General features: G+C 38.4%; 1 protein-coding gene across 4 annotated transcripts in view; it reads right to left on the minus strand.

Moving 5' to 3' along the window:
- Window positions 1–2,687: 2,687 nt before the first annotated feature.
- fgfr1a (fibroblast growth factor receptor 1a) overlaps window positions 2,688–22,408 on the minus strand; it is a 38,947-nt gene continuing 19,226 nt past the window's right edge. The window contains exons 3-17 of one of the 4 annotated variants that reach the window (XM_028458467.1): window positions 19,481–19,570; window positions 16,449–16,621; window positions 12,032–12,155; window positions 11,112–11,302; window positions 9,501–9,645; window positions 7,316–7,506; window positions 6,886–7,031; window positions 6,452–6,573; window positions 6,106–6,216; window positions 5,641–5,831; window positions 5,430–5,552; window positions 5,277–5,347; window positions 5,038–5,175; window positions 4,415–4,520; window positions 2,688–3,922 (exon numbers count right to left, since the gene is read on the minus strand). In XM_028458467.1, the coding sequence (XP_028314268.1) occupies window positions 3,746–3,922; window positions 4,415–4,520; window positions 5,038–5,175; window positions 5,277–5,347; window positions 5,430–5,552; window positions 5,641–5,831; window positions 6,106–6,216; window positions 6,452–6,573; window positions 6,886–7,031; window positions 7,316–7,506; window positions 9,501–9,645; window positions 11,112–11,302; window positions 12,032–12,155; window positions 16,449–16,621; window positions 19,481–19,570 (2,099 nt within the window). In that variant the 3' untranslated portion in view covers window positions 2,688–3,745. Of the gene's footprint in view, window positions 3,923–4,414; window positions 4,521–5,037; window positions 5,176–5,276; window positions 5,348–5,429; window positions 5,553–5,640; window positions 5,832–6,105; window positions 6,217–6,451; window positions 6,574–6,885; window positions 7,032–7,309; window positions 7,507–9,500; window positions 9,646–10,355; window positions 10,507–11,111; window positions 11,303–12,031; window positions 12,156–16,448; window positions 16,622–19,480; window positions 19,571–22,408 lie in introns of all 4 variants that reach the window. The other 3 variants (XM_028458465.1, XM_028458466.1, XM_028458464.1) reach the window with 3 other exon arrangements.

Below are 22,408 nucleotides of genomic sequence, written 5' to 3' on the forward strand. Positions count from 1 at the left end.
TCCGAGGTTGCTTCTTATGTTCTTGGTTTTATGAGGAATGTCAAAGATGCTTTGATGTGCCTGCTTTATATTCATGATTTTCAGAATTGTGCTGTTGTAAAACTCTGAGGCTTTTCCAGCCAAGCTCGCCTGCACAAGAACCTCAATCACTCAGTTTTATATGTAGTAAAACAAAAGGGAAATGTTAGCATTGCTAATCTTATTAGCTGTTTCCATTACCCTTGGAAATGCGCAAAATCTAAATTTTTTGCTACACATTTCAATATCGAAATGTCTGAAATTCCTCCTCATGAAAGCGTAAAAATTTTTTTGCAATATTTGAGGGTTTTTTCGAAATTCGGGTGTTTCAATCAATCAATCAATCTTTATTTGTATAGCGCCAAATCATAACCAATGGTATCTCAAGGCACTTTACAGTAGAGCAGTCTTAAGGATGGACTCTTCATTTTATGGATACACACATATGCATATATACGTATATACACATACATATGTATCCCACACCCAACATGAATTCTATTACCAGTTTTTATTGCGCTATTTAGATTTTGCGCATTTCCAAGGGTAATGGAAACGAAGCTTCTGCTGGTTGCAAGAAGAAGAGAAAGTATCTGATTGATGATGTGGCAGAGATTTGAAAGGTCACAAATACAACGTGGAGATTAACAAGGAGGATCAGGCAGTCATCTTTCACCTACAAGCATTAGAGTCACACAAACCCTGCAGTATCAGCACAGAATAATTCATGACAAAGGAGCATCAAGGAATCATGCAGTTTTTTCTATTTGTATTACTCTCAGTAGGATGTAGCATTGGGGTGGCCATTGGCATACAGTAACAGCAAAAATGACATTTTTCAGGACTCGAAAATGCCTGGTAAATACTGAAAAATGATAGCAAAGCCATAATGTATTATTTACCACTGAGAGAAAAGAGAGCCCAGTGTCTTAATGTATGTGAAAAAAATACAACAATTTATGTCATCAAATAGTTTAGCTTTACTTCTATACTGCTTAATTACAGTAAGTATAAGGTGCAATATTTTTTTGAGTGATAATATAGTCTGCTTTGCTGAACTAAACAGTTGATGTAAAAGGATAGATGATAAGAAGCCAAAAACCAGTCACCACATTAAACATCGATCCTTTGCCAGATTTTACCCCTCAGTCTCTACCCAGCACCTACAGCCTAATCGGAGGAAAGATGAACTTTGCCCCACCAAATTCTTCCCGTGCCATCTGTCAGAAGTGATCATACCCTCCATATAATGACACCTCTGCTCCTCGTGCTGCACCATTAACAGGTAATAAAGCACAAGCTCACCTGTTGTTTCTATCCTGAAATAAACCTCTTCATGATCACCTCAACTACCGCACATAAATAATACTTTATATTACAGGGTTTCCAGGAAGGAATGATATTTCTCCAGAAACACAAGGTCAATGTGGTTGATTCATCTAAGTTTGTGAGAGGAACAAAAACTGAGAAGCCAAACACTACAATGTGCATGTGCGAACTAAGAATTAATGTCATTACTCAAGTTAGCCTATGATGTAAAACCTGCTCCTCATTAGGGGCCAGACTGCATCAGCTTCCGGGAACTATGCCCTGCATCATAATTCCCATGAGCAAACAATGCCAGATTGCCTCAGCTGCAAAAACAGGCCAATGGTCCTAAATGTGGCACAACAGCATAAAGTTCAAAATTTTGAAAATTCACAAAAAAAGATCCCAAGATTTGCTACTTTCAACAAAATGTATCCCCAAAACCAACAACATTTTGTACACTTCAATCTATTGCAAACAATTAACAATTTCCCCCCCAAAACTGTAAAACTCATTAAACCCAACTCCTTACTGAATTTTTGCTCAATCGACACCAAACTTACTACAGCAGATCTTCAGACTATCCTACTCTCAAAAAAAGAGGCAATTTTGAAGTCATGGTAGATGTAGTTATGAAAATATCAGAAATGTATCTTAAAAATGTTTACTCCATTTTGAATTTTGCCATACCTTTGAACAATTGGATTGAATGAAAAAATGGCATTTTTAAACATCGATTTTTCACTTATGCCAAATTAAAAACATTTTAAACAATTGACCAACATTTCCATGCTTTCTAGATGCAATATGTGGATTTTCAGATTTTTGTCTTAACATAATTCTTGACCTTTTGAAATCTGCCTTAAACAGCCGACGGGTGACAGGCTTATTCAATTCATGAAGCTACATGTGACATTTCCATTTTCCCTAAAATTGTTGTAACAGTCAGAATGCTGAACTACCTGACCTGAGTAAGACCTGCTGTAGCAAAGATTGAGAAGCAGTCACACCGTGCGGCTCATTTCTGCTTACGATCCAGGTGATGGATCGGCAAATGGCAGGAAGCCAGAGCCTGAAACAGATCAAGGTTGGGGCGAGCGACCGGATGATGGATGAAAGTGTAGCACCAGTGCTTGCCCAGCCATTCACACTCTCATAAATTACATGTTTACTGCCTCCTGCGGCTCCATGCACTTGCCAACACTTCTGAGGTCAGCAGCACATTATCATATCTAATCAGACCCCAGCAACGTCTGGGAAAGGAACAGAGCATCAAAAGAATAGTGTTGCATCCCTCAACATACATTCCACACATTACAGCCACGACTTTATGGAGTGAAGGTCACACTTTGCATTCATTGCACCTTGTTTATCAATATTTTATTTATTGCAATCCTTTTTAACGATGACATACATGTTCCGTGACCCTTCGTCAGACGTTATTTGGCAGTAAATGTTCCTCCTGCTAAAGCATTTACAGAGGAAGTTTTCATCAATCAAAGTGTTGCAAGGTGGAGGTGAGTGCAAGTGAGAAATTTGATGTTTGACAAGCAGCAACGTACAAACAGGAATGTTTACAGTCGTGGGCATCCTTGAAGTTAAGACAAAAAGCTTCCATACCCCTACATCAGCCCCCTTCCCCCACCACGCACAAACACATGCCCAACACATCTCTTCTGCAGGAAAAAACCGAAACAATTCAACTGTATTGCAAGGTTAAGTCATGTTAAGCACAAAGAGATGTTTTAAAAAGTATACGTGTATATTCTAATTCATGATTATGCTGTAAATTTCGAGGAATCGATGTTGTGATAAACTGGTTGAGTAATCTTCAGCAGGTTTGAAATACTTTTGTGATCAAACTGTCTCAAAAGAGTCTATTCAAACATGGATGGAGCATAACATCCTCGTACAAAATAAAATACATTGTTAAGGTCATAAAAAATAAATGTACAGTGTAAATATATAGTCATATTCATATTTTCTCACTGTATTTACAGGATAGAGGATAGTGAATATAGGAGCTGCATGTCCATTGAGAGGGTTTTCTCTGCAGATTGTTGTCCTTTTCCAATGATGAAAGGAGCACAGAAGAATTGCTGGTACAATCCCCGTCTGTCTTTTCAGTTGTTCTAACACAACTCTGGTACAGGTAAAGTCCAATAGAAGAGGGAGACCATTCCTCCGATGCTGTGAGAAATTGCCGCTCCCAGTTATTCAAAGGTTCCATAAAACAACATCAAGAAGAGCGGAGGATTGGCTGCAGTGGTCAGTCCATGTATTCCTACCCGCTGCCTGATAGCTCCCGTTTCACAGAGCATCTGTGGTTTTAGTAGCTTCATCACTGGGAAAATGTGAACGAGTCCGACTCCAGCAAGCAGGGAGCAATGGAAATATTTAAATGGACGAGGGTGAGGTATCAGCGTTTCTTAATGGCAGCTCCATTGGAATGTGGTGGGAGCTTTGGCAGACAGGGCTCCTCTGCCCCGGCCTCATGAGAGAAAACGGAGTCCTCTCCAGAGGAGCAGGTGGAGCTGCGTGCGTCGGGGTAGCCTGGGGAATATTGGTCCAGAGGCACCGAGAGCTCTAAATACTCCTGTAAGAATGACGGATAAGAACAGTTAACATTACAAAGGTGTGGCTAAAGGTCACATCCTTTATGGAAATAAATGTACAGCTTCTTGTGCTATAATGTGCTCTGGTAAATATCAATGTACATGTATTCCTTCTTCTAAGTAAAGGTTTAAAAAAATACGCAATCCAATTTTTCAGACTAAGAATTCACTAAATTGACTTCTAAACAACTCATTGACTGGGTAACATGTTTGTCCTCTGTTCATTTACTTGATCCATTCACCAAAGCGTCTGTATTTGAAGTATCTCACACACAACACTATCTGCTCCAGGTTACCAGACACAGCTGATAGCTGAGAAGTGTCAAAAAAGCCAATATTCAGAAACTATTAACCCAATCTGAAAACGCAGCTTCTGCAGAGGTTAGCTCTCCACTGGATCCTTTTATGTGGTTGTATAAATTAACTAGGCCATTTAAAACTAAACTTTGGATACTTGTGTGAGGCGCTCTGACCTGGTTGGATGTCATGGCCAGAGAGCGATCAAGATCCTCCACCAGCTGCTTAAACGTGGGTCTGTGTGTGGGCACAGCATGCCAGCAGTCCCTCATCATCATGTACCTGCAGAGAACATTTAAAAAAGTGAACCGTCTCTCCTCCCAACACTGCCTGCGAAACTATGACACAATGTCTGAGGCTGCAGAAAAACAAGGCTGGACACCATGTTCCAGCAGAGCCCACTCAACCTTTGAGCATTGGATTGCTTTAAACAACTAACTTTATGGGGCATTGTTAGGTTGCTAAGCAGGCAAGCTTAGCAAGACAATTTAGATGTGTTTTGTGTTTAAAAATACAGACTAATCAGTGAGTACTGGTAAGTTCTTAAAATTACTCTTTTGGAGGGTGAATTTATATCCTATTTATTTTATATGTAAGCTTTGATCAATAAAGTTGAAGATCTCATTGATGATAGTTGATCCGGCCAAGATTCACTTGAAAATACAACAAAAGGACCTTATTTCTTATAATACTGCACCAATTCGTCTGTAGTCTTACTCCACAAAGAAATGACGACATTTCCGCAAATATTATTTAATAATGAGCCACTTTTGATTTTTCAAGTCTAATCCTTCCTTACAGCTCTGGAGTGCACGTGGTGGGCTTGTCCATTCTGTGACCTTCCTTCAGCAGCTTGAATAGCTCCTCCACCGGAACCCCAGGGTATGGAGACCCTCCGAGAGTGAAGATCTCCCAAAGCAGGACCCCAAACGACCAGCTGCAGCAGACATTACCAGACGGGGTTTAGCTTCTGTGATCCTTATATATGTCCTTTTTTATCAAGACAAATCTGTTAAAGACCGAGCATGTGATACTCACACATCACTTTGGTGTGTGTATATCCGATCAAACAGAGCCTCTGGAGCCATCCATTTGACGGGTAGGCGACCCTGGAGGAAGGTTTGAGCTTTACTGAGCTGTCTGATGTATCCAGACAGGAGATTCAATTGGAAACAATGATAAAGCACTTACATTGGTTGTCTTCTTATAGTAATCAATGTGGTGGATATCTCTTGCTAGTCCAAAGTCAGCTATTTTCATCACATTATCATCTGTTACCAAAACATTGCGAGCGGCAAGATCTCTGTGGATGCACTGAAGACATAACAGGAAATATGATTAAAACAGACAACATGCAATTGACACGAGACAGCAGATATCTGATATGGAAGGTGGTTGTTACCTTCTTAGAGGCCAAGTACTCCATGCCTCGGGCCACTTGGTAAGCACACGACACCAGGTCTTTGGTAGACATGTTCTCTACAGGAACCTGGTCTGGGTTGTAGCAGTACTCCATCCCCGGTGGGCGTCGAGCTCGCAGGTACTCCCGTAAGTTACCCTTGGATGCATATTCTACTATCACATATAATGGGCCTGCAAGAAAGAGGAAAAGAAAGATTAGAGGGCACAGATTCATCCGTCCACATTGAATAAAACGTTAATGCATCATTCAACAGAAGCAGCATTGATAATTTAACCTACTCATGTTAAGGCGCACAAGTAAATGGGAAAACCTCAATGAAATAATCTATGCTAAAAAGTTGGCAGCATTTATGTTTTCCTTTGTGTTTCTCACATAAGCACTGTTGATAAGGAACGTGTGTGTAAGGGCTACTACATGTGAGGAAAAGAGTCTGTCTGGTCCTACCATCCTGTGTGCAGGCTCCCAGCAGATTAATGATGTTCTTATGCTTTCCAATGATCTTCATCATCTCCATCTCTGAAATCAGGTCCGACAGGTCTTTTTCTGTGGCATCAGCTGTATGGAAAATGGAAATATTGTGTTTGGGATTGTGTATCGGTCATTCAGTCATACATTTTTACAGAGCTTGGCTGTGATCCATAACTGTAAGCAAAGCTTTCCTGCCCTTTGAATTTTGAAGCTGGAAAACAAATTAGTCTTCCACATAAATCACTGCTTTCTCTTCTTAATTTTAGTTGACTTTTTTTTAAATTACTTTGCTAATGTAGAGGAACCAGTGATAGTGACTTACATTTTAACATTTTTACTGCAACCTTGGTAACACGGTTTGGCTTCTCCTTGTCCAGACCGAGGGCTTCTCCCATAACCACCTGGCCAAAGCAGCCTTCACCCAGAGGCTTTCCAAGAACAAGTCTGTGAGGTGTAGGAACACAAATGGCAGTTGATTTGTGAACAAATGGGAGTTGACTGAGTGGCACACACATACAAACACAGTTAGCCATGATTGTTAATATGTATAATTCATTTTATTTAGTTTTTATTTATTACATATTTATTGCATCTTATTTCTTGACATTTCTTATTCTCCCTCATTGGATTACAGTCTAGAGTCTAATTTTGCTGTGTTCTTCTGAAAGCACATTGAATCCTTGATGGCTTGAAGATATGCATCCATTTATGATTGTAATGCTTTCTTCATATTCATAAACTCGGCAATCAGCCTACCTTTCCCGTGGTAGCTCCCAGCGTGGGTCCTGTGGCAGTTCATACTCAGACACTCCAGTCAGCATTGGAGAGCCACTGGAGGAGAGGCGAGAGGGGCGCACCAGCATCACTCCGGAGTGGATGGAGGAGCTCGAGTCCACTGACACCTGAAGTAAAAAGGGGGCACATTACTCTTCTCATAGGGAAACGAACATCAGTAGCCTTACAGAGACAAGGAAACACAAAAATATTTATCCTGCAATTGCTCCAAAGGATTGCAAAATTGTAAGACTTGAAGGTCTGATACTTACCAAAAATAGACTTCCAGCATCTACAAGAGATACCTGAAAGCTCTATGCATTCTTTAGTGTATTATTAGCACATTATTATTTTGGCGGAGAGGATAGGAAAGAAAGTAAGTGTTTCAAACCCCCTATCTACTTTCTGTTACCTGTCTGCGCAGAGGGATGCTTTTGGCCAACTTGTGGACGGCCAGCTGACTGTTGAAGTCACTCTTCTTGGAGGAGGTGCGTATCTTGACAATAATTGCAATGGCAATCATGACGGCGATGAAAAAGAAGCCCACACAGTAGATGACCACCTCTAAGTAGGTGTGGCTGGCAGGCGGGTAGTGTGGGATAGCTAGATGGAGGGGAGGGCATGGGGGACAGGGGTCAGGGTGGAGTACAGTCAGCTGCAAAAACACACACTATAAAGTACTGGTACTACTGACACACACAACAAACCATGCATCCAGACATATTTGCTCGCTTTCAAACTGTAATTACAAGACCTAAACTTTACAATGTAAAAACGGAATTCAAACAAGTCCCTCTAGGGCCACGTTTAAAATGAAACTGACTCCACATTAAAAGCTTTAAAAAAAAAATTGTGATTAGCATTAGGCTCCATTAGCTTCAAATATTCCTATGAGTAATTGTTAGCCCTTGCAATATATCAAATTAGGTTTAATGTTCTATTGGTTCTCTGTTGAAGAACGAAGCTAATGGCTAGTTTAGCTAACTCAGCAATACTGTAAGCTATATGCTGCAATAAAAAAACACACTGGTTTTCAAAACTTTACACACACACACAAATCAAATGAATAAACACATTAAAAATGTCTTAAAGTTTAAATAAAAGTGTACTCCAATGTACTAAAATAGTAATAGTTTCACACCTATCCATAAAGTACTTGCTAATAAATGATATTTGTAATGCAATGTGTATGCCATTGTGCCTACAATAAGCACATTTAATATATATATATATATATATATATATATATATATATATATATATATATATATATATATATATATATATATATATATATATAGTTCAGATCTTGTTTTGTCCTCCCATTTTGTGAAAGCCCCAACGTTAATTGAACCAGTAGTAAGCAAAAAGTGCAATGTTTTTAGTAAAACTGAGGTGCGACAAAACTCAGATGGGGATGTTTGAATACAGGAGCCGATTCTTAAGGTACTAACCCCTGCAATTAGCATATGCTAAAGTCTACAAAAGGTAAAAGCAAGGTAATATCAAGTGAATAAAAAGTGTGTTATATTTAACCAATTATTGTCAGTTCAGACAGTGTAAAGCAGGGGTGTCAAACTCATTTAACTTCAGTGGCCACATACAGCTCAGTTTAAACTGAAGAGCACTGGACCAGTATAAATCTACAATCCTACCAAAACTCTTCAAAGGCAAAAATTATTACTGTCGTATTCACATTTAAATACGATAGTTTTTTTTTTTAAAAGCAGTCTTTATTTAGAAAACCACAGTGGGTTTTTACAAATCAGATTTAGGAATGTACTTGTTTGTTTTGGCTTTCGTTTACAGATCACAACAATACATATTATATTATCACTGACCATGTCTCTATGAGAATGTCCAATACAATTATTATTAGACTCCATGCTGACCAATACCTCCCAACCCAAGGTTGCCTCACCAACTTAAACATACTTTTGCACCCCCGAACACTAAATCAGCAAACACAAGTACAGATTACTTGTGTTCAGAGACTGATTGACAAGCGGCTTGATAATTGGACCAATGCCCATTCCGTCCTCAGGAATGGACACATCCACCACAAGGAGCCAATTATCAAAGCCAGCTGCTGTGCTCACAGCAGAAAATGACATCAGTAATAGAAGTCATTTGTGGAGCTTGTCAGAATGAATGAGCTTAACATCAAATTGAATGTAAACACCAACTACAAAGCAGAACAGAGGAGACAGTTCACAGAGAAATACAATCAGAGCTGCCACACAGCCACTTTACGATGTAAGGTTTTCCTGGCTAGAGACCATTAAATACAACTTTGTCTTTGGGCATTTTCTACTTGAAGACATTTAAACAAGATGGTACAAAGCTATTGGGCTGCTAGGCATCTGATTTTATGAAAAAAAAACAGCAGAGCATTGCTCATACTCTCATCCAAAGAGTTGAGCAGGAGTCATGCTGAGCAGAGATAGTAAAAGTTGAAGTGCACAGGCTTCCTCACATCATCCTTCAGAAATGAACTCAGACAACTTCATATTCTGTCAAATGTGACAATTGAAAGCCAGGCTAGGTTTAGAAAAGGAAAATAACAGGAAACCAGAAGATTCCAGAACCACTGATACCTTCAAAAACGGTCAACCATGCAGAGTGATGAGAGAACCCGATAGAATTGCCCGCCAAGCAGGTATACTCCCCAGCGTCTTCAAAAGACACATTTCTCAGTTGAAGAACTTCCATTTCCTTGTCCGTGGTGTTATGGCCAGCAGTCTAGAAAATAAAGGAAGCAGACCCAACAAAGGCCCAAGAGAGAGAGGGACCATGAGTAAAGGACTTTGAGAAGAAAGAGTTGACTGAGGAGCATTCAACCTTGAGCCAACACCAAAGTATCACCCTGCAGAGAGCTCTGCCAAACAGAGCTTTCCAGTTTCTGTTAGTGGAAAAGACAGTTATGTTAGAGCTGTACTGTTGAGCCCTGGTCGGGCAGCACCGTCACCACTGTCTCATAACTTTAGATTCCTCTTAACATGCAAGAGGTGGGCATGGAAATCTCCACAGCAGAACAGTGCACACTCACTCACACCGGCTTTGACCACGATACACACGCCATGATGAGACATAGCAGCAGGAAGAAAAAAGGAAAAGAGGAGAATGTTCCTGCACTATGCATTGATGACTTTAAAAGGAAAGAGAGTGAGAGTGAAAGAAGATGGTAAGAAAAGCCCTTATTAAAAGGGCACAGCACAGACAAGGGTAGCTGGTCCAAACATCAACTGTTCTGCTGGGAAGTTTCCATAGCGTCATTTACAGTCAGGAGTACCAAGAAGAGAGGGAGAGAAAGGGAGGGGGAGGAAGAAACGGAGAGAATAAGGGAGGAGTAAAACAGCTGAGGTTGTCTCCTGTTTTATGGCTCTAGTTTTTCCAGATGTCCTTGAAGCCCCTTCTGTGTCATCCCTGTGCTGCTTCTGAGAGGCGGTTACCTGTGGGCTCATATTTGGTGACAGTCAGCCAGGCTGACTGATTGGCCTCGCCTATATAATTGGACACTTTACATATATACTCTCCGCTGTCCTCCTCAGTCACATTGTAGAGGGTCAGCACCTGAGCATCCGAGCTATTGACCCCAGAATGCTGGAAAAAAAACATGTCGTGGGCAACAGAGAAAACCATACAAGAACAATGACTAGCTGTGGGGATCAATGGACAATGTCTAAAAGATAACAAATTAACCCTTTATCAGGCAAATGACTGATAACTTTTGTGGACATACAAAAAAAAATTCTTTCCAAACCATTCCACATCTCAAAATCATAGTTTATTGAAATGACCCTCTAAATATCAGAACAAATAATATTTGGCTTTCAGACCAAACAGGAACAGATAACATTTTTACCTCAAAGTTCTCTGTTCATGTAAAGTTTGCAGAAAGCTTTAATGATAAAATTAACTATATATATATATATCTCCCATATGCCTTTATGATATCAAAGAGATATAATCACAAGTACGAAAATCAGTCCGTTTAAATAAATATCCAAATGAAAATAATATTCCACAGAAATGTGATTTCTTCCAAATTGAACACATTGTCATATGTTTTTTTTTTTTTTTACTTCTGATTTGTGGGAATGTCAGAGGCTGGCCAATAAAGAGTTGGGAATAACTTAAGTGAGCAATTCATTAATACCTCGGATTAATTAATGCCACGTTTTCATACAACAGACTTGAACTCCTACCTTGAGGACTCGGACATATGGTAACCCATCAGGACCAACGCGGCTACCATTGACTTCAATATGTTTCAGCCACTGGATATGAGGTTGAGGGTCGCTGAACACTTTGCATTCAAACTCCACGTCGCTGCCCACCACTGCTGTGCGATTGGCTGGTAGACCAGCCTGTAAGATCGGCCTGTGGGGAGAACGTTCTGCAACACATGACCGCGACACACACATTTAGAATTGGCTTTTGGGGGTGAGAAACAAGTTTTAAAACAACAGCTTATGTTAATGCTTCGTTATCGTCTTAGGTCATTCCTAGTAACAATGTGGCCTAAATCACAGAGAATTCGACATTTGTATGACTAATTTACTCTTAATCAGAAAAATTAAGTGGTTATGGTAATACTTCAATATATCTGAGAAATATTTTTACATTTCCATATTAAAAAAATGTCAAAAAAGGTACATAAAAAGTTTGACAAATGATTAAAAAATATTACTGAGACAGCATGATATGAACACATTGAGGTCCAAATTAGGATTTGGTTACAGAAGTTTAGGGTTGTCTTTTGGTGACAATCTTAATTTAATATAACGGCCAAGAATTTGGCTGGATGCCATCTGTGTAGACATCCAACATTCTCAGCTCTCATGACACCAGTTTCTCCACTCTGTGAACCAATCACAGAGCTCACCAGGCTCTAGACCTGCTGCTGCGGCCACACAGAGCCCAAGGGATGACAGTAATGGAGGAAGTGGGACTGTGATTTAAAAAAGTGGTGGACAAAGGGCAGGCCCACAAGGACCAATCCTTTTCTCCTTCACGGGGATTCATTATTTCAGGAAGTCAGAATTTACACAATACGAGAAAGGCCATGATAAACATTTATCTCTGCTTTTAGGGACATCACCCTCTGATGGCTGCAAAATCTTACCGACTACATCCAGCTGGTAGGTGTGGTTGATGCTGCCGTACTGGTTTTCCACCACACAGGTATAGTTTCCCTTGTCAGAGGGAACTACCGACTCCATGATGATGGTCCCCACATGGTCACGTACCTGAACAAAAGGTAAATACGTAAAGTTATTGATATAAGACAAGATATTTCCAACCACCTGCCTATATTCTAAAAAAAATAAGGAAACAGCTCACTGTATGAGAAGTGGACACTGATCTATCATGTTCTTTCTTTCTTATTAATTCCATGTGTGAGGACATAGACTAACTTCACCCGTAATCAATTGATGTCATTTTACTAACATTGTTGTTAGTGACATAAGAAGGAAGTACGCTTTAGCAAGTTTGTCACAACCTGTGCTCAAAGTTAAAGCTTTCGAAAGCTCTGATGATCTACATTGCATTATTTTTGTCTGACATCTCACTTCAGCGTCACTTATGGTTCTTTTTTCCTCACACCAACACTTCACACAGCTGTGTTTGTTTTTCACATATTTCATTGTAAACAACATTTAAGGCTCACTCATGATTAGGCAATACAGCAAACACACACTTGTTTGACTTGTCACTCAAGCCAGATGGTCAACCGTTAGCTGAATAAACTCACGTATAAGGTCATGGGTTTATGTCATTAAAAGCAGAAATTGATTTTATGTTTTGTTGACTTAAATCAGCTTTTGAATAATTACATAAACCTAAAAATTTCTTGCCAGATGTAAAGCAAACTAACCAAACAGAACACTAATCCAATCCTATAATATTGACATAATGGAGGCATTAATGTTAAGCCAAATAACCGAGACCTCATTTTTCTTCATCTGTTTTCTCGCACTGTTTTGAATAAAATTGTATTTCCTTTTAAAGCTATTATTAGTAGAGTCAATGATAGGCAGTCACTTCCTGCACTGCTGCCCACCGTTTAAAAAAAAAAAATCTTTGTCCTCCCTAACAAAGACCTAAAGAAAGGGATACCTGTCAGACCAGCCTTTCTTATTAGCTCTAACTTTGTCTGCTTCTTTCTTCCAAGACATTTTATATATTTTTATCATAAATCTGCCAAGACCGCCAGTGTGTGATTATAGCCAGCCAACCACTAAGTCAATAGCAACATCAAACATGGACATAAACAGACCCAGTCTTACAGTTTCCCTCATTTAGCTGAAAACGTGATAGAGTCTAGTTCCCTGCTGCCAGATGTGCTTGGCTTCATATACATGTGGTCTACATTTTCGCTCCTTCCTACATGTCTCTCTATGCAGACAATATGAACAATTGAAGCTCAGGCCATAAAACTGTGAGTTGTGGGTCGAGGGCAGGAGGCAGCTGAGAGGAAACCTCCAAATGTGTCCCAGCTGGGGAGAGAAATGTGGAAGTATTAGAGGAGGCTGGACTGATCCATACATTGATGAGAGAAGCAGATGTAATAAATAAATAAATAAATAAAGGCGAGTGCACACGTGAGGCAACGAGCACTAAATGCTGTTATTCTGAGTAAAATCTACATTAAATCCTGAATCAAACACCCACTGCCTTGGGACCACCCGCTTGATTTTGCAGCCCCATTGTTAACTGTTTGTTATTTTATTGTTACTTTTTAAGCTGAAGTAGTTTGTCTCGTAATCAGACGAAACCGACCGGCCTTCCCTCACAATGTGCTCCATCATAATTCAGCTGCTCATATTCCACTCACTGACTTTGCTTTTTTTATGGATACCGAACGGATGCCACAATAAAGCGACAATTGGTGTTTTTCACTTCACACTTTAATCAACCATTACATTCTGGTGATTGACAGGTGAACATATTTTATGTGAAGGACATAATTATGTAAACTATTTTGATTATGCACTATTTAGAATGTTTTACTGCATTTAGCAATGAAAATCCTTGGGAACATGGGAAGATGGTTGGAAATGTTTTCTGTTTGCGATTGGTATCCTTACACCCAGCATTTCTCTTCTCAAAAGAAGGATGGGAGTTTTTAAATCCCATTTTATGCAGCTTCATGTGTTCAATGTTTTTAAAATTCGTCTTTTGACAGGAAATACTTATTTTAATGGGATTATGTAGCCCATTAACATTAAGAGTAATCACTCTATATTCATAATAAGGCACTCCAGTCAGGGATAAACAGTAAGTTCAACTTAAATATTTAAATATCCTTATATAACACCTGTCTGTAAACCAATATTAACACATGAACATCACATTGATCAATAGTGACTTCCATACACAAAGTGTTAAACCAATATCTAATTTGAGAGAGGGGTATTTCAACCTAGAGGATGCCCCTCCCAGTGCCACATGGTCTCTCTGACAATTTAGCCTCTTTCTGAGCAACTCTACACAAACAGGCTGATTTGTGGCCTACTTATGCATATTCATGAATGGGCGTGTCTATAAATGGGACACTGACCTCCTGATCTAGGGTCAGAGGACGCCCGTCCTCCTCCCACCCCTACATACATAGCACTGTGCGAAGGACGAAGGTGTGTCTGTTTACATGTCAATCATGGCAGAGAGCTTCCTGGAGGCGCGACTTCTCCAGCTCAGTGCTGCGTGAAATTCATCATCAAAGTGGGAACGCGTCATCAAATTGGAGCGAGATGTTTGGGCTGCAGTAAGAAAGGAGCAAATCATCCTCCAACTAACAATTGAGGGAATCAATGAAACAAACACTTTGGGCATGTGTATGAAGCAGAAAAGAAAATTCACAGTCATACATTACAACAATCCCAATGAGGCATCCCTACACTGCTAAAATGATTTCAGTTTGTTTGGAATAGTATTAAGACAGTCGTTTCCCACAGGGAAGGTTGCCTTGGTGTGCCAGACGTGCATCTTGCATGCATGTCTCAGCTGCCTGTCCGTCAGGGAAAAATAACCTCTTCCTTAGGTCATGAGTCACCTCCTCCACTCTACTGGTAGATAGTTGGCCCCGTGTCAAAGAACACTTTGAGTTCTGCTGAAAACAAATCCCTCTCTCTTTAAGAGCTTTCTTGATGGAGGCGTACACCTTTGGTTTATTCCATGGTTAATTTTTTTCTCTCTCCATTTATTTAATTGTGTACTCCATAAACAAGCACAGACCTGAGGTCGAAGCCTTGTGATGGTCTGGGTCTGAGAGATAGGTGGCAGTGCTGAATACTGAGGAGAATATCAGTGAGGGACAGTTTGTTTGTAAAATGTTCTTCCAGGAATGCTTTCATGTTGTCCCCCTCAGGAATAGCATGTATACAAATGTTGTTCCTGTGGGAACGTGCCTCTCAGTTCGGTGTTATGCTCTTCCAGGTTACTCACTCCGCTTGCCACCTCAATTTTATCTGTCACTTCTTTTAACTCAAATGGAATACCACAGCTTCATATGCATTTCTCATATGAAGTCAACCAGATCAGTGTCAAGTGTTCCTATTGTTCCTTTGAGCTCTTTTTCACATCCAAATGAATTTCTGCAATAATATGAGCTTCATAGCTTGGATAGTTTCCTGGGCTTCAAGCGCTTTTAGCTTGTTAGCTGCTTCCTCTTTTTCCGTCAGTTTTATTTTGGTCTTATCTTAGGATCTGTTGTGATTTTCCTTTGGTCATTATATTATTTCTCCCTTCCATGCTAAAATATTAAATCTTCTAACTGAACATTGTGTGTTTTAGGCTGACATTTGCTACTGCGTCATACCGGAAGTCCCCCTTTAATTGTTTTAAGCCAGAACATTTAAAGAATCTGAAAAATGGTAAATAAATTATGTATTTTTTACCATCAAATTTATAGTGCCCTAATTTTTCCTTCATTGTGTTACCATGGTAATAGCCGACCACAATAAAGATTTATGTTTTTTTGTGATGGGTAATACGCTCTTAAAAAATCCCTTTCACAATGCAGTTGCAGTCAATCTCAAAACTACAGAAGCCTGAATAGGGTTATTGTTTAGAGTCTAATGAGCTTAGGGTGAATAAAGTACTAAATGAATCACAATTAGCTTTATTGAATTTTATGTCAATATCAGAAAAATCATTTACATCTCGAAGGGGCCATAATGTAATTTAAATGAATCAGTTAACTAAGCAATAAATACTGTAATGCATATACTGTAAGCATGCATACACTTGTGTGAAATTGTGTAATGACCGTACATATCAGATAGATAAACTCAGTCCTGGTGTAATTACTGACAGAATGTGGTCCGATACCTAAAATGTGAACAGGCAATGGTTATTCTTCAACGATTGCTACACTGGATGTGCTACTGTGTTATACATTTCCCCAAGTATCATTTCTCAGGTCAACTTTCTGGAATTTCTCCTCCAGGGGAGAAGATAGTGATACCATCTATGTTGAGATCACTGAAATACTGATTATGTTTCAAACAATTCATCAAGAAAACTTGGTGTATATAAACCTTAAAGCCTCCGATGCGATGATCTTTTTTGAATTCCTTCCCATTTTTGTACCATTTCAGAGTAGGTGTTGGGTTTCCACTGGCCTGACACCGAAACTTTACCGTCTTACTGGCCGGGACTGCATGGAGCTTCTTCTCCATCCTTTCTGGAGAAGCCCATTGTGGAGCAATTGCTGAAAAGAAACAAAATTAGATTTATATTATAAAAAATGATGCACTGCCTAGCTGATGATAGAATAAAATAGCTTGTCGGCAAGAATCTGATCAAGATGCAATATTTCATACTTATGGCACTAAATTCTCCCAACTGAACTGTTGATTGTTATAATAAAGATAGAAGTTTATATTCAGAGGAATAGCCTTTAGATACTTTAAAACAACTTTAAAAATCAGTTTGGCAGACTAGAACCTGTTTACATTAGGCTTAGCCAAGCCTACTTCATGAGGTTAGGGCAGTTTCAAATTAACCTGAAGTATCGTCTTTAGTTATGCTGCAACAGGTTTATGATGTCATCTATTACCTAGGTATATTATTACCAGTATACATATATCCCAAAATGTAATAACACTTTAAATTTCAAAAAATGATACACGTCATTTTAATTTAAAATTTGCAGACCACTTTTCATTCATTGTGCTTCAAGCCACTGTTCATTTTGTCACAGTTTTTGTTGAAAAAACAACTGACTTAAAAAGATGCAAAATCACACAAACAAAAACTTTAAACTTTGTTTATGTGCAATTGTTCAGGGGAAAAATCCAATCATAACCAAGTTTGTTTTTTGGAAGCTTCGGACAAGTTGGTAAGATATCGAAGCTAAACTAATCTTGTTGTATGGAAGGCAGGGACAAGTAGGTACAGTAAGTGATTCATTAGCAGGGCCGTGCATAGACCCTTGAAGGGGCAGGGGCTCAAAGTTAAAGAGGGGCATATTGAGCACAAAAATGTTTTTGTTTCAACCTCCTTGACTTACGAGGTGTCTCTGGAGAATGAACGACTGTCTGACACACAACAACATTTCATACTTTAACACACATACCGTGTAGCCATAGATGTCCTTTACTATTAAATTATATGATATAGAAACCATGTTGTACCTAAATGTATTTGTGCTTTTATTTGGTTTGACGATCCAAACTTTTGTACAGTCATGTGAGAAAAGTTATTATAGTAATGCATATTGTTTTTAATTTGTATGTATGTATACAAATGTTTCTTTATATATATATATATATATATATATAAAAGAAAAAAAAATCACAATTCAAGTTATTATAATTATTGTTGTGTTGAAAATTTTAAAATAATGTAAACATGCATTTACATTGCATATTTTTAGTAAAAATAACAGCCTGTGCTGTGACAGGTGAATCTCAGTATTGTCCTTTATGCCACCGAACGCTTTTGTTAAATTGTTTTTTCTTCATATTACAAGAAAAATTCCCTCATGGTGTAATTCTTTTTCTTCGTGAATCTTTTCTTTTGAAATGCAGCGAAGAGTAAATTATCCTGAAAATATAATTTGATATTTAAACATTTTAGAGTTGCTTTAAATATTCAGGGAAAGTAAGCTTTCCTGAAATATATTGTATTTGGTTTTTTGCCCTAACTGCACTGTTAATTGTATTGCATGCACGTTTTCAGAAAGAGCAGGCCCACTGTAATGTTAGCTTAACATTAATACTATTATAACCCTGGAACTAAACATAACAACCCTGGATCAACCTGTTACTGAGAATGTTCATGGACATAATATTTTCATTTAAATGTTCACCTGCACTACTCATCAATGCACTACTGCACTATTATCTTATTATTATTATTGTATTTTTAGTTCATTTCATTATTATTATTATTATTATTATTATTATCTTGTTATTTTATTTAGTTTGCACATATTAGTCTAACTACTCTTTATATTTATGTTATACTTCTTTTTTATTTATTTTTATTTATTCTAGTTGATCGTTATTATTTAATGTTACACTATCTGAGAGAGCACAGTTCACCAAGACAAATTCCTCGTGTGTATTCAAAAGTTGATTCTGATTCTGATTCTGTTTACAAAAATGCATAAACTCTTTTGATTTATATTAAGAGTAAAGATTAGAGATTTAGAGAAGACCAGTAGTTCCTAAACATTTTCTGTTGCACCTCCATTCAAAAATGATAAATGTTCAGGGCCCCATGTTCCAAACAAAGGTTAAACAAAATTGGTAAAAAAAAAAAAGAAGGAATGTAACCTTTATCAAAAAGGTAAAAAATTGTAACTATTATATATTTTTGTAATCCATAAAAAAACATAAAATACCGTAAACAATCACATGTTTTAGAACAGTAATAATACAAATATTTGAGCGCAAAGAAAAAATATGTTTCTATTTTTCATGCTCAATGTTCCGCAAGGTTGTTCTCACCCACCGTCATGACATCACACCCCCCACTAAGTTGGATTTTAGTCAAAAGACTGAATAAAACTACATTAAAATTTGCTTTCAACATTAACACTGCTTCAAATTCACTACATTGTGCTATAATAATGACTGAATGAATACTAATTTACATGACTCTTATTCACAAGCCTAATAAATATTCAGTCCTATTTACTTTGCCCTTCACTGCTCCTAATGTTATGGCTGATCTGTGTATGTGCTGTGCATTTCAAACACACACTGTGGTTGCTTGTGGTCGGTAGCAGCCGCAGCGATGACGCCACTGTCCTGCTGGCTCTTTAGACAAATTGGAGGAGTTCTAAGGTTAACCAGGATTGCTCACCACAATGACACTCCATGTGTAACAGCTGTCAGCGAGGGAGTAAAAATTCCTCTGATTAAGAGTGAAATCACTCCCACGGACTTTACTTCTCCTCCACACACCTAACTGGACTGTAATTAAATTATGAAACTCTTCAGTCACACAACATCCTTGCCGATTGCTCAGATTACTCTCCCCCTGTGTGTTCTGTGTGAGTTAGTGAGGATGAACATTTGTTACAGAAGAACTGTTAATGTGAAGCAATCGGCACACTTACGCAGCAGTTTTTGACTGCCTAACAGCTTGGCTTCCTCAGATGATGACTCCTCATCTTCATTATCATCCTCAGATGACACCAGGGTATCAACTGGAAGAAAGAAAGTCACCATTAATACACAAATCCTATGAAAAGGATATACACTACAACATTATCAATTGGCCTGAGAAATCTAATATGTCGGCATATACAGTATACAGTGCAAAGAGAATGAGAGCAAGTATTTATTAAATTCATTTTGCATTTACCTCACATTGTATCTGCTTCCATTGTACTTAAACACCACGATATGACATAAACAGGAGGTTCAAAATGTACAGCTAAATTGTTTTATACAGCAGCAGGAAGCATGGGGCAAACATACAGACTTGAGTCCATCAACAGGTTAACTCCATTGTCTTCTTTACAAGCCTAAACACCATGAGAAGCTCTCATATGAGCTAATAGCATCATTGAGCAGTTAAACAAGAGGAGGAGTTGAAGAGAGGAACAAAGTTTGATTCCCATGAGAAACAAAACACTAAATGAAAATGAAATAGCTGACACTAAAACTGTCTGAGCTGTATTATGAATAAAAGTTGAGCAGAATCATATGTGGCTCAGTCAAACACCATTATAAAGACACAGGTTTTTCACTAAAATGGATGAATACCCGACTAAAATATTTTTTTTAAAAAAAAGGCATCAATCACAGAACAGCATCTCTGTGCTTCCATCAATTCATCACAGTACACTGCCAGCCAAACCTTTATCCTAAATTAAATCGCATCCTAAATTGTCAATGCCTCTTCGTCAGGCAGACAGGGAGCTTCTTGGGAAAGGAAAACAAAATTCAATTAAAGGAATGAAGCGAGGAAAGTTGCCACCGAGCAGGACACCTGAACCCTGTTACTCTAAATGACTACAAAGTCTGCACAGGGAGGAGGGACTAACCCACTTATCCTGACATGTCATCCATCACAGCAGTGTTGTTTGTGCGCTCACAAAGGTAAGGCTCCCAACTTCAAATTGTTGCTTTGAGAACACAGTTCAAACCCAAACTGTCTGTTTTTCTGTTTATGTACAGACTGAATAGTTAATCTGTATGCGTTTAAAGCAAAATATTTAATTTAGCATAACAACATTATGGGAAAATATCATTACTGTAAGCACATTTCCAGTCATACCTTAAATCAGGTCAAACATGAGCAATGTGTATGTTGAACGTATTCATAAAGTACTGCACTCTTGCATATGTATTTACATTAAGCCTGGGCAATATATCAAGATTCAAGAGTTTTCTATTTTGGCGATGTAGAAAATGAAAATATTGCCTATATTGATATTTGTATTTTATAGCTTATTAAATTACACATTTTAGGAGTCGCTGCTTCAGCTACTTCTCAGAACATCACGAAAAGCACAGTTAGATGAAGCCCTGAGTGAGTCTTAACCCAAACCTTCCCATAAACAAGCCCCTCTACAGAACTCTAAGCTGTCCCTTAGAGCAAAAAAGCCAAAAGTAGATGTAAATGTGCCTGTGTGGCATTTTTTAATCAGCAAATTTAACCCATAATTGTCTTTCTGGTCAGACTTTATTGAGTTAAAAATAGAGATTTATATTGTATATCGCTGTTTTGAGTAAAAACATTAAGATGAAAATTTTGGTCCATGTCGCCCATTATATCTACAAAGTGTTAAGAGGCCTGTTCACAACATACTAACATTTTAAAGACATTTCCTTCTTAACCCATAGAGTTGGTCTTTAAGTCGGCTCAACCTGTGTAGCCACGATGGCTTAACTTCTTCTGTGTAACCATCACAAGGTTAAAGTCTGTCACTTCCCACAAAGTAAGGTCTATGAAATTATGAAAAAATAATGTTATTGAGAAACAATCAAAATCACCCATAAAAATTCAACCTTACAGCATAACTCCCTTCATTATTCATCATACTGATGATCAAACAAATTCTTTGATTTATACTTTAGATTTTTTAATCATTTAAATATCTTGATACATCTTAAAAAAACCTGCAGCAATTGCTGAATCTACAAATGCTTCTACAAATATATTGCATAAGCTATAATTTAGTATATGAAAACTCAAGATTTGAGCAATTATGTTGTTATATTTCAGAATAAAAGTCCTTGCAATGGCTTTAGCCAAAAAATAAAAGGCACTTGATTTTGTCAGTGTGTCAATAATTGAAAATCAGAAGTCATCTAATTTTTCAATATCAATAAAAAACCCTCAATATCCTCTGACAATCAGAGGATGTGGAGTTTTGTCTAGTAACATTACGGACTTCACCTTGTGACTTTATTTTTTTTTCTTTCATCGTGCTTCCTCCTGACGACAACAGGAAGCACATCTATACAGAATAACCTCAGGACAACATCAGCAAATCTAACTAATCCCTCCCACCATCATAACAAAGGGCTTCTAACAATAAAGGCAAGCTGGGACCAGGCAGGGCAGCCCAGTGAGCATGTGCACAGGAGTGAGCCATAGACAGGGCCTGCAGTGGCAGGTTCTAATGCCAGTTGCTATGGCAACACCACTTGGGCATAGTAAAGGTATTTCCTGGCTCACATGTGTCTGACAGGCCCTTAATCCGAGCAGGAAAAGGGGCCACAGAGTCGGATCAACTTTCTCCTCCAAAACAAAACCAAAGCGGAGAAAAGAAGAACAGGCATTTGGCCGCGTGGATGTAAAATTGTCAAATTATGAACTTGAGCTGTACTGTGTGAAGTACTTACATTGATATCCGAGTTTACAGCCTGTTTTTAGCAGAGAGTTTTGTGTAAAATCAACACACTTAAAGACTAAACACCCAATCCAAATATTGCTGTTCACTAATCGCACAAATAAATCCTTATCTCACCTGAAATTATTGCTCAACGTACACACAATGTAACTGACAATTCCATAAAGCACCAGGTTGTGG

This window comes from Gouania willdenowi, chromosome 9 (genome assembly GCF_900634775.1).
Source record: "Gouania willdenowi chromosome 9, fGouWil2.1, whole genome shotgun sequence".
Classification (NCBI taxonomy): Eukaryota; Metazoa; Chordata; class Actinopteri; order Blenniiformes; family Gobiesocidae; genus Gouania; species Gouania willdenowi.